Here is an 11,905-nt window from a genome sequence, read left to right as displayed (position 1 = left end):
TTATGTAAATGCTCCCAACCCATTATGTGGGTCCTTTCATATTTGTGGCATGGTTTTATATTATATATGTAAATGCATCATGACTCTAAATTTGCTAATGGTATTGGAATTTTTTTTTCTTCTAATGTAACGATATATTTACATTAAGAAGGAGAGAGAAATATCTTTTAATGTCATTCTAACTTCATATCCCCATTGGTTTTTCTTTTTCACAATTTAATTTAATTACTTGTTGCAAGCTTATGCAAAGCCAACTTTTATGAATAATTGTAGGTGTTTTAATTTTTTAGGAACAATAGCATGTGGGGAATATCATATTAAAGGTTATCTTAAGAATAGTAGCATTTTAATTTTTTTTTTTTTAGTACATCGATATTTTTTTACACTAAGGGAATGAGAGTTCGGCTAAGCCACACAATGGGCAGCCTAATTTGGTATCGAGTTCGCCATCTACGAGATTCGAACCTAAGACCTCTCACTTTTAAGTGAAAAAGAATACTACCAGATCGGAGTACCGAATGACAATAGCATTATAATTTTTAACATTTTATGGTTGATGAGATTATAATGTGAGTTGAAAAATAGGACACTGAGATGGGATCTAGCAACTCTCTAACTTTTTTTTTGCACTAATTATATTTACAAATTACGTGTTTCTACCCTTCACTTATGTTTAGAAACTAATAATAAGTTTTAATTGCTACTTAATATTACAATCTAGTGGTATTCATCTTCCTTTGTAAATGAGAGGTCTTAGGTTTTATTTTTACTAAAAACAAATTTGAACCACATTATTGCTAGCTCGTTGTGAAACTAAACCTACTCTCTCTTCTTAGTGTATTGTATCGATTGTTCAAATATTTTTTTTTTAATTGGGTGCATATTAAAATGATTGATCGACTAGCATATCATATGATGAACAAATTTCAATCTAATGTAATATCCTCATAACTCAAATTTCCATTTTGTCCCTGAAAATTTCAATAATCTTGTAATAATTTCAACCAACGGTTATTATACAAAACCCATAAACAATATTGTAGTAACTGACAATTTGTCACACATGAGTGGCCTTAGTTATTGTTTTCAATAACTAAATTGAAATTAAAAAAAAAATAAATAAAAACTCCACACATGACAACCACATTCAGGGAGGGACATTTTTGTCCCAACACATATTTTAAGCATAAAATGGTCAACCAATTGATGTTTGTTGTTTTCACCAAACCGTGCCCCTCTCTCCTTATTTATTTATTTTTATATTTTTTGAAACACTACGGTAATTAAAAGCTTGTTTAAAATTATTTTAAAAATTATTAAAAACACTTTTAGAAACAAATGTTTAGATTTTAGGTACTCTTCAGAATTTACTTAGCATATTTATTAAAAATTGGTTCTAAAAATATTTTTTTTTTGAAGGACTTCTAGACGAGCCTTAAATAATTAATATTTTTATTTAAATTCCAATTTGTATTTTCTTATTTTGTTTCTTTTGCTTTTTTAAAATAATTTCTTTTTGTACCTCTTTTAAGTCGTTTTTTTTTTACCTTCCAACCGTTTTACAGTATGGAAAATACCTGTTGGGGATAGATATAAAAAGAACATGCTGGAGTCGCCAGGTGACAAGTGGCTCAAAGCTAGAGAGTTTTCCCCCACGCGCCTTCGAATAGTCTTGAGACACACCTTCCAAGTGTGCATATGATAAAGTTGCTGAATAACACTATGTTTGGATGAGGGAAATAAACTTGGAATTTGGATAAAAGTCAGAATTTATAAATAGACATGCATCAATTCCCTTGTTTGGATTCTTAAACATAGAAATTTAGAATTTCTGCATGGAAAAAAAAACTTGGAATTTGAGACCTCTAATTCACAAGTTTAAATTCTATGTAAATAGGTGTCATTTCCCAATTTCTATGATTGAGAGTTTAAAAATAACAAATTTGGTATTTAATTCCATTGTTCTCTTAGGGTTAACCAAACAAGAAAATTCACAAATTCTAGAAAATAAAATCCCGTCATTTCAATTTCCGTCATTTTAAAATTCCTTAGTAATCTTAAATTTCTTCATCCAAGCATAGTATAACAGAATTTTAGGACGGCGGAAAAATATTAGCAAGTCGAAATTACAGTATTGCAACATAACACGTTAGAGAGTTGAATATAATAATTTGTTTATACATAATTTTAATATATAATTTAACAACACAATATGTCTTATAGTTTAAAAAAGATCATCAAATCAATTGTTAAAATTACAATTTGTCGACATAATTTGCCAACTAGTTGTTCGTAATATTCTATTATTTAGTATTACATGCCAAATTTTCACATATAGTTTACCTAATTAATGTCCCAATTACAAGATTTTAGTTGATAAATTAATAATCTAAATTTACAAAAGAGATTCTACTATAAATGATCAGTGTTTACAGTTTGACAAAAAAAAAAAAAAAAAGTAATTTTTACGAGATTTTACTAATAAAATAATAAAAACTTATAATATGTTTTCCTTTAATTAAAAAGTGAATATACTCTTCTCGAAACGCTATCTACAAATTTATCTAATTAACAATCTTGCTGAGGTACTATTTTAGACAATATAATATTTTTTTTTAAATAACTTTGTAACGCTCTTACTCATTAACGTTAAGTTTAAGATTTCATTAACAACTCTCGTTCAAGTAATTATAAAAAGTCGATCTAAACTCCAATGTGAAAAATAATCCATATAGATAAATTTCTATAAAATATATTTTATCGACGCCTAATAAAGGTAATTTCTTCTTTTTCTCAAGGGCCAAACAAGAGGAAGCGTGCTTGCACGCGCATATGCTTGTATCTCAAACTATAAATCCTCGGGTTTTCACGACAGAGCCATTACATAAAAAACAGAAAATAGAGGGGCCAAAACGCAAATAAAAGGAAATATGTAAAATAAGTGATTAATTTTATTTTTTTCCACATGGCGCCCAAAAGTATAAAACAAATAAAATTATTTCCCAAAATAAATATATAAAATAAGTGATTTTTTTTTTTTTTTTGCTTCCGGTAGAAAGAAATAAAAATAATTATAAAAACGAAAAATCAGAAATTAAGAAACCGGCTGCTGTAAACACCAAAAACCAGAGAGAGAGAGAGAGAGAGAGAGAGAGAGAGTGCTGCTGATCAAATTTTCAGCTGAATAGAATTTACACGCAGAAAGCGTCTCTGAAAAGCATAAGATTGTTGCTGTTGGCGAAATCGAAGCTTTCAGAAACCCAATTGGGTTTGTTTAATTTTGTAAATTCGTTTTTAATTTGGGAAATTTGGAAGATTTTGAATTTTGGGATTTAGGGTTATTGATTTCTGAGGGTGGTTGTGTGATCGGTGAGAATTTGATTGATTTGGGATTTTGGGTTGTGTTGAATGGGTCGTGGTTTGATTAGTAGTTGTAGATTTTGAGAGAGAGGGAGAGATTTGTGGATGATTTCTGTGGGGAGTAGGGATGCAAGGAAGGGGGTAGAATTAGGGTTTGGTGGTCGGAGAGAGATGGAGGATACTGAGCTTGAAGAAGGCGAAGCTTGCTCTTCCCACATCAATGAATACGATCCCAACATCGATGCTCTCTCTTACATCGTAAGCGTATGCACATAAATAAACACATATGTATATATACATGTAGATTTGTATGTACATGTGTTTTTGCTGCTTATTGGTTTTGAATTGCAAGAAACTTTTCGGGTTGACTTGTATCGGTTTGCTAGATCCGAGCTAATGGAGTTTGATTGAATTTGAATTTTACTTTGGTTGTGTTAAGAAGGGCACGTAATGGAATGAGAACTTTTTATTGAATTAAATTGGTGTAGAAATCTCTTACTTGAGTTTAAGAAGTTTAAAAGGCTTTATATTTGCTTTGAGGGAGCGGAAACTGTAGTTTAGGACTTCGTTACTTAGCTCATGTTCTTGTCATGTAATTGCGTTGCTAACATATCTTATTCATCCACTTTGTAATGTGAGTATGTATCCCTCTTTGACTTATGGACGGGCATGAAAATGCTGTTTTGAGAGGTTGGACCATGTGATAATTGGTATTTGCGCTGAACTTACTGGTTATGATAACGGTTTAACGTGCCATAGAATTTCCCTTGCATACGATTCAGTTTTGGAGTCTCTGGATCCATATTGGTCTACTGTGTAGTTATGATTTATGCGGGATAGTAAAATCTGAATGTTAGAAATCAAGTTTTGTGGAATTTATCTATGTTAACTTCAAATGCAATGGGTGACCTTCAGAATCTCAAAACCCCAGTTTTGATATTTGTTTTAAGTATTTTTGTAGGGTCATGAAGTGTGATTGCTTTAGGTAATTAATATTTGGTAGCTCGACATTGTAGTATCTTAAATCTTAAAGATGCCCGAATCCTATGAAAAGTGTTATTGAAGTATAAGCCTTGTTTCTAGCTCTTACTATTACTTTACGTCTCTTTGTCGAGCTTTGCGTTTCAATGATTCATATTGCTCTCTCTGGTATTAGGATGATAGAATTCAGGATGTTTTGGGACACTTCCAGAAAGAATTTGAAGGTGAGGTATCTGCGGAGAATTTGGGTAAGTCAATAGAAGGGAATTACGTTATCTCGTGCTTGAGAGATGCATTAATTTGGAGTTCCTTCTCTTTAAGTAATGAGTTGGCAATCAATACATTGAAACAGGGGCAAAGTGGGGTGGGTATGGCTCTTTTTTAACTTCCTATCAGCGGTCTCCAGTGTGGTCTCATCCGAAGACTCCACAAAAAGTTCACAACTACAGCTTACTGAAATCTCCCAACAATTTGAAACTTGAGGTGTCAACTTTATCAGCATATAATTTCCGACTTATATCTAGTTCTGTACAGATAAATCTTTGTCTCTATTGGTTTCTTTGACAATTCTCAGTTTACTTGAGCATCTTTCATTATTTTTCCGCACAGTCTGGTCAACGTAACAATGCAGTTTGTTATAATACACCTCAGTCAGTGGGAGTAGGAACTGCTTCTACCGGTTCCACTTCGCTTGTTGTACCAAAGGCACCCTCATTAGTTCAACCTGACCAGTACGCTCCTCGGCATGAATCTGCAAACAAGAAAGCTATCAATTCATCAGACCAGAAAACATTGAAGGTGCGAATTAAAGTTGGATCAGATAACTTGTCGACACGAAAAAATGCTATCTACAGTGGGCTTGGCCTTGATACCACACCGTCTTCCTCACTAGATGATAGCCCTTCAGAGAGTGAAGGGATATCTCATGAGCCTCGAGATGCCCCATTTGAATCTCCCACCAGTATTCTTCAGGTGAATCATCTCCCTTTAATATTCAGATGTTTTCTGCTTTAGAAATAGTGTGCTTAAACTGAAACATTTATTTTGGCACCGCTCTGGAGCAGATTATGACATCCCTTCCGGTGCTTGAGGATGTGATGTCACCTCTTCATGACGACCTCATTTACTTAATTGCAAAGGAAAAGCTCCTAAAAGAGGGTACAGCGAATGGAACTCATACCATGCAGGGTGGTGGGAAAGTATCAAGAGCGAGGAAAACAAAATCAGTCGAAAGAAATGATTTATCAGTAGAATCAAAAAGTGGGAGAAATAAGGATGGAACTGGGCTTCTGTCAACGAAGGAACACGACATTGACATGTTTGCTTGTGAGGAGTTTGTTTCTAAAACCTTGAAGCTCCCGCTTCTATCTAATTCATTTTCTACTGTCAATGACATGATCAAGAGCAATGAAATTGATAAGAAAAGTTTAGTGAGGGACAAGGTCTTCCCTGCAGAAGACGAACCAATGGAGCGAATGTCCAACCAAGAGGATGGCTGGGTTGAAAAGCGAAAAGCCAATTTGGCTGGAAAGGTTCAGGAAGATAGAAAAGTAAATTTAAGCGATGATGTTTTGGCTCATCCAAAGAAAGAGGGCTGTTGCAGAGGAGAGAAAACTTATGAATTGGTAAAAGGTGACTTAAATGTTTCCAAGGGGAGGAAAGCTTTAAATACTGAAATCATGGACCATTCAAAGCAGAAAGTCAATCAGAAGGCTGGATTGCATGAGGTGGATGATACAAGACTATATTCTGGGAAGGAGTATCCGCTACCCGGGGAAAAAAAGAAACCGAAGGAAAGTCAGAGGACACCAGTTGCTGAGATGCCAAAAGAAAGCTCAAGGGTTTGTTCTTCTTCAGTGCCCAAGATGAAGAGCACGCATGCGAACAGTTCTAATACTGATCAAAGTAGGGATACATATAGAGATCTGTTTGGGGATATAGATGAAAATAACCAAATAAATTTATTTGAACTTCCCTTTGAAGAGAAGCTTAAGGACACTGATGCTGTTGCAAAAAGCACCCCTGCAGTTAACAGTACATCAAGGGAGAGACAAAATGGCAATAAATTTGATAAACCATCATCAATGGCAGACTCACATCCTATGACGGCTTCAAATATACTCCCACGTTCTGGAAATGGGCCCATGTCTGCTGGGCCTCCTGCTACAGGGGCTCCTGCACTGATAGAAGATAGTTGGGTGTGTTGTGACAAGTGTCAGAAATGGCGGCTTCTTCCATATGGTACAAACCCGGAGAGCCTACCTGAAAAGTGGCTGTGTAGCATGCTTAATTGGCTGTAAGTTCCTTTCTAGTGGCATTTTCTAACCTATCACTACGTTCATTACATTACATGGTATATTACTATATCCACAAAACCTGATATGCCATTTTATAATGTGTAATGACTGTTCATTCCAATCTCTGCCTCTCTGTTCTCTCTCTCTCTCTCTGAAGCTTGATCTCTTGATTCAAATTTAGGCCTGGGATGAATCGGTGTAATGTAAACGAGGAGGAAACAACAGAAAAGACGAAAGCTTTAATTGCACAGTACCAAGTTTCTGCTCCTGAGAGTCAAAGTAATCTGCCCAGAAATCCTGGTTTAATGGAAGGAGTGGCATTGCCTAAGCCTCCGAACCCTGACCAAAACCTTGAAAATTTTGGTTTGCCTGGCATGCCTAGTAGTGGAAAGAAAAAAAATGGAGCAAAAGAATTGCCAAATGCAACTAATAAAGATGGTTCCATTCAGTTTCCAAACTCCATGAAGAAAACTATGCAGGCATCAGTGAAGAGTAGAAGCTTGAATGATGTGAATCAGTCTCCACTGCCAAGTGAACCTGATTTGCAGCAGCTAAGCAAGTCCAGTGACATGGCAGTGGAGAAACGGAAGCACAAGTACAGGGAGAAGCATAGAGATTTAGAGCCCTCTACTGGGGGAGGTATGGCATATGAAGCAGTGTTTTTTCTTTGTGCTTTTAAAGCCATCCTTAATTATGTTGAATGCTATTTACTTACTAATAAAGCATGTCAAACAGGTGACATCAAGAATTTAAAGATAAAGAGCAGAAGAGACTCCGTTCCAGATTCTTCTCGAGCTTCCAAGAAAATCAAGACTGAAGTTAAACATATTAATGATGAAGGATGGACATCAGACTACAATTGGGCAGTTGGGGAGGTAGGTCCTAGCTCAAGTGGTGCTGCAGCAGGGAAAGATCAAATTAAGAATAGGTCACATGCTGCTTCTATTACAAAAACAAAGGATGAAGCTTTCTTAAAAAGTCGATCCTTAGATGTGGGAAACTGTGATTCTAAAGGTAGATCAAAAAAGAGAAAAGTGAAGGAATCCTCCGACATGGGTTCCCTTCCAGCTACAGGGTGTTATGTTGAGGATCATTCAGTTACTGTGAAGGAGGAGTTTAGTGAGAATGACCGCAGGAAAGAAAAGAAGGCAAGGACTTCTAAATCTGACGGAAAAGAGTCTAGTGCAAGCAAGGGAAGTGGTAGAACAGACAAAAAGAGCAGCCATACAAAGAACCAACAACATAGAAAAGATATAGGTAGCAGTTTAACTCTCCGGAGTAGGAATGGTATGGATTCCTTGAAAAAAGATTTGGGATTTGTACAGGTTCCTATGGCTGCAACTTCAAGCTCCTCCAAAATCTCTGGTTCCCAGAAAACCAAATCCAGTTTTCAGGAAGTTAAAGGTTCACCTGTAGAATCCGTCTCATCTTCACCTATGAGAATCTTGAATCCCGATAAGCTTACATCAGTACGCAGGGACCTCATTGGAAAGGATGAGTCACAAAATGCTGGTCATTTTGCCATAGCTAGCCCAAGAAGATGCTCAGATGGCGAAGATGATGGTGGGAGTGATCGATCTGCAACAGCGAGGAAGGACAAAGTTTCCACAGTGGCTTATCATGGGTCTCATGAGTCTTCTGTGCTTGATTTCCAGGACAGAGATTCTAATCACATATCTGGTGGTAAAGGTAGAGGGCAGGTCGCCCCATCGCCCGATATCACGAATGGTCTTTCTATGAATGGTGCTTTGGGTAATTCAGGTCAAGATACTGGGTGTCCTAAACAACTGGCTTCTAATCAATTTGGTGGTGAATACAGAGAGAATGGAAAGCATTATCACTCTAATGGATCTCACCCAAGAAAGTCAGGGAAGGGATACTCTTCTTCATGGTTAAAGGACAAGAACGGGAGCTTTGAATCTGATTTGGACATTGGTGAGGCCAAGAATTCTAAAGTTCTCAGTGAACAGAAAGATCATTCACCCTCCCATGGAATAAAACCCTGGGATGGTAAAAACAAGTGTGGGTCTAAATCTGGTCAAACTGAGAACAAATATGTCAGCAAGAAAGATGTTACTGGGAAATCTTCCATTGAGAGCAGTAAAAGGGAAGGTCAGTCAAATTTCGGGGGGCATGATGGCCCAGATGTTAAGCCAGAAATCATTTGCAAAAAAGATGCAATTTCTACTCCCAAGCAGAATTCGCTGCAAGATTGTGATGGTGAAAGGTTATCAAAGATTCCTTCCGGAAAAACTGAACGAGTGGATGCAGGCTCAATTAGGGGGAAGTCACTACCCTTGCCAACTTCTGGTGGAGCTCAAAATGAGACCACAACCCGTTGTCCCCGACCAGCTGTGGGTTCTCAAAAAGGTAATGGAGCAGATAGCTCACAAGTTGATGCCTCTGAAGGTAATGATGCTCTGAAGCAAATACAAACCAGAAAGGTTGATAATCAGAATGGAACTCAGCATATCAGTTCAAGGCATCTTTTACAGAATGGGCACAGGGCCAGGGATATTGATGCCCCTAGTCCAGTTAGAAGGGACTCCGGCAGCCAGGCTGTTACAAGTGCTCTGAAAGAAGCTAAAGATCTAAAACATCTTGCTGATCGCGTCAAGGTTTTAACCTATCATATTTTCATGATTAGATATTTCTGTTCTTCTTTCTGCGATAATTATGTGTAATACTAATCCTTGCAGAACGCCGGGTCAACTTCCGAAAGTACGGGGTTTTACTTCCAAGCGGCTGTCAAATTTCTTCATGCTGCATCTTTGTTGGAGAATATTGATAGTGCCAAGCATAATGACATGACTCAGTGCATGCAAATGTATAGTAGCACCGCAAAACTTTGCAAGTAAGTCAAGTTTGAGCTGTATTAATACTTCTATTCTCATGGCACATGCACTGGTTTTGGGTGAGTTGTGTTGACTTTTGCAACCTTGCTGTGAGTCCTTGTCTACCCTTCGCGGAACCCTGCATGTGTGAGTTGGGACCCATAATATGGTTGTACGCAATTTTAGGTAGTACTTTCAACTATATTTTTATGGTTTTTACCCTAATGTATTTGGACTTGCATCTAAAGCCTTTTTGGATTGGGTTGGGAGGGGTCACAGAGACAGTGTACTTTTGCATAGCATTAGCTCTTAAGATGTAGGGAGCGATCTTCTCATGATTGATTTTGTCATCTTTGGTCATTAGAATAGTTATTGGCATGTACTGTAGTAGCACGTGGAGGAGCCATCCCATTTTTTTAAGCGTTCTTTGCGGGCTTTATATTTATGGGTTCTGGAGCTTTCATGCCTGTTCTGCTTTTCCTTATTAATTTAAATTATCTGTAGGTTTTGTGCTCATGAATATGAGAAAGCCAAGGATATGGCTGCTGCTGCTTTGGCCTACAAATGCATGGAGGTGGCCTATATGAGGGCGGTATACTGCTCGCATGCCAGTGCAAGCAGAGATCGTCTTGAGTTGCAAACAGCTTTACATTGGTTCCTCCTGGTAAATTGACCAGTGTCTAAGTGAGCTGTTACTTGGTTCTAGAGGAGATGCAAGGCTCTTAATAGCCTTGTTTTGAATTGTTGCTAATTTGATATCCTTGCTGCTTTTCTATCAGGTGAATCTCCTTCTTCCTCTGCCTCTGATGTTGATAACCTAAACAACCCCTCAACGGTTGACAAGGTTGCCTTACCCAAGGGTGTTAGCTCTCCCCAAGTTGCTGGAAACCATGTTATTGCTGCCCGAAGCCGTCCCAATTTCCTCCGGATACTCAATTTTGTAAGTTTATATAGATCCTATATTGAAACTTCAATTTGTTACTCTTGTACTGTTGCACAAATTTTCATCACAATTAATTTATTTTAGATATTTAGTACGTATAACGTGGTCAGAGAAGGGCATGAACAAGAATGGACTATCAATTTATTTAAGAATGGGTAATCTCCTTTCACAATAGAGAAGTGTGGACAACGAATGAACATTTTGTAAATATGATTACTTGCAGACTCAGGATGTAAATTTTGCAATGGAAGCGTCGAGGAAATCGCGGCTTGCATTTGCAGCTGCTAATACAAACACTGGAGATGCTAAGCGTTCAGAAGGTATTTCTGCCATTAAACGGGCTCTTGACTTTCACTTCCAAGACGTAGAGGGATTGCTACATTTGGTACGGCTCGCAATGGATGCTATCAGCCGGTAAAAGAGGCAAGTAGTTGTGGGATGATTCAACCCTAGGAAGGTTTATCTATTGGTGAATCCTTGGTCTCATGCCTTAAGAAGGGAGTAAAAAGAGGCTGTCCTTGATACTTCTGCTGAACTGCTTGGAACTTCTGTTGAGGAACTGGTTGTTTCTCTTCTTGTTTCAAGTAGACGACTCCTAGTCATTTTATTTTGTGGTCCTGAATCTGCTTGCAAGTGCTGTCGGAGACCAAACAGGTCATTCAGATCTCAATTTATTTATTTTGAGGTATTGTGAACCCATCGTCAAGTACAGCTCCGCTGAAAAGGTTCTGAGCAGCTTCTGAAGGTGGATTTACTTCATCAAGAATGGGAGGAGATATATAATAGTTGTATATAAGGACAAGAAAACGAGTTCTAAAATCAATAGGGGATTTGTTTTGGCTCTCAAAACCAGAACTTACAGCTTTGGAATCCCTTATTGTTCAGACTGTTAACTTATCTTGATAATCCGTTATCTTGAACTGTCTGGAGAAGACTCTGGCAGCTGCCAGTATGTTCGCAAACTGTCTGATCTGATTCAACAGGTTGAGACCACATCAATACTGTAGAAAAGGGTGAAAACGATGGAAACCGTAGGTATGCTGTTTTTCTAATAGATTCTCTCTTATTTTCCCCATCAAACCTTTTTTTCTTTTCAGTTACCATTTTAATTGTTTGCACTTTTTTGTCTGAATTTGATTTTGATACATGTGCAGGTTGTCTTCACTTTTGTTGTAGTTAGGATATCCTCTTTGCGTTAGTAGACACGAAATCAGAAAAAGAAAAAAAAAATACATTATCAGCGAATTATTGTCACGGTCATGCATGTTAGCTCCAACCTGCTGTGCCTGCCTGAGTTTCTTTCCTCAAAGGTTTGTTAGCTGTTATTGTTGTGAAAGTTTGATGATTCATTCTACGTTCATTCGTCTCCAACCGGCTTTCTGTTTTCACTTTCTCCTTCCAGTGGCGACAATGTATATATACAAATTATTGAAGCATCTGCACGTGTTTCCGTCTGTAAAGAGAAGGGGATCGGTTGGATATTATTAGGT

General features: G+C 37.3%; 1 protein-coding gene across 1 annotated transcript; it reads left to right on the top strand.

Moving 5' to 3' along the window:
- The first annotated feature begins 3,253 nt into the window (after window positions 1–3,253).
- On the top strand, window positions 3,254–11,628 carry LOC103967395 (cysteine-tryptophan domain-containing zinc finger protein 3). The gene is given in 13 exon segments (XM_009380646.3): window positions 3,254–3,618; window positions 4,517–4,589; window positions 4,694–4,824; window positions 4,951–5,313; window positions 5,406–6,637; window positions 6,820–7,277; window positions 7,374–9,256; window positions 9,338–9,492; window positions 9,977–10,119; window positions 10,122–10,136; window positions 10,252–10,412; window positions 10,639–11,450; window positions 11,570–11,628. Coding segments are annotated over 12 exon segments (4,962 nt in total). The 5' UTR covers window positions 3,254–3,465; the 3' UTR covers window positions 10,834–11,450; window positions 11,570–11,628.
- The last annotated feature ends 277 nt before the right edge of the window (window positions 11,629–11,905 follow it).

The sequence above is a fragment of a genome, unplaced genomic scaffold, assembly GCF_019419815.1.
Source record: "Pyrus x bretschneideri cultivar Hongxiangsu unplaced genomic scaffold, Pyrus_bretschneideri_v1 Contig23, whole genome shotgun sequence".
NCBI lineage: Eukaryota > Viridiplantae > Streptophyta > Magnoliopsida > Rosales > Rosaceae > Pyrus > Pyrus x bretschneideri.
Note: the sequence above shows the minus strand (reverse complement) of the source record. Positions and strands in the feature narration are given on the sequence as shown.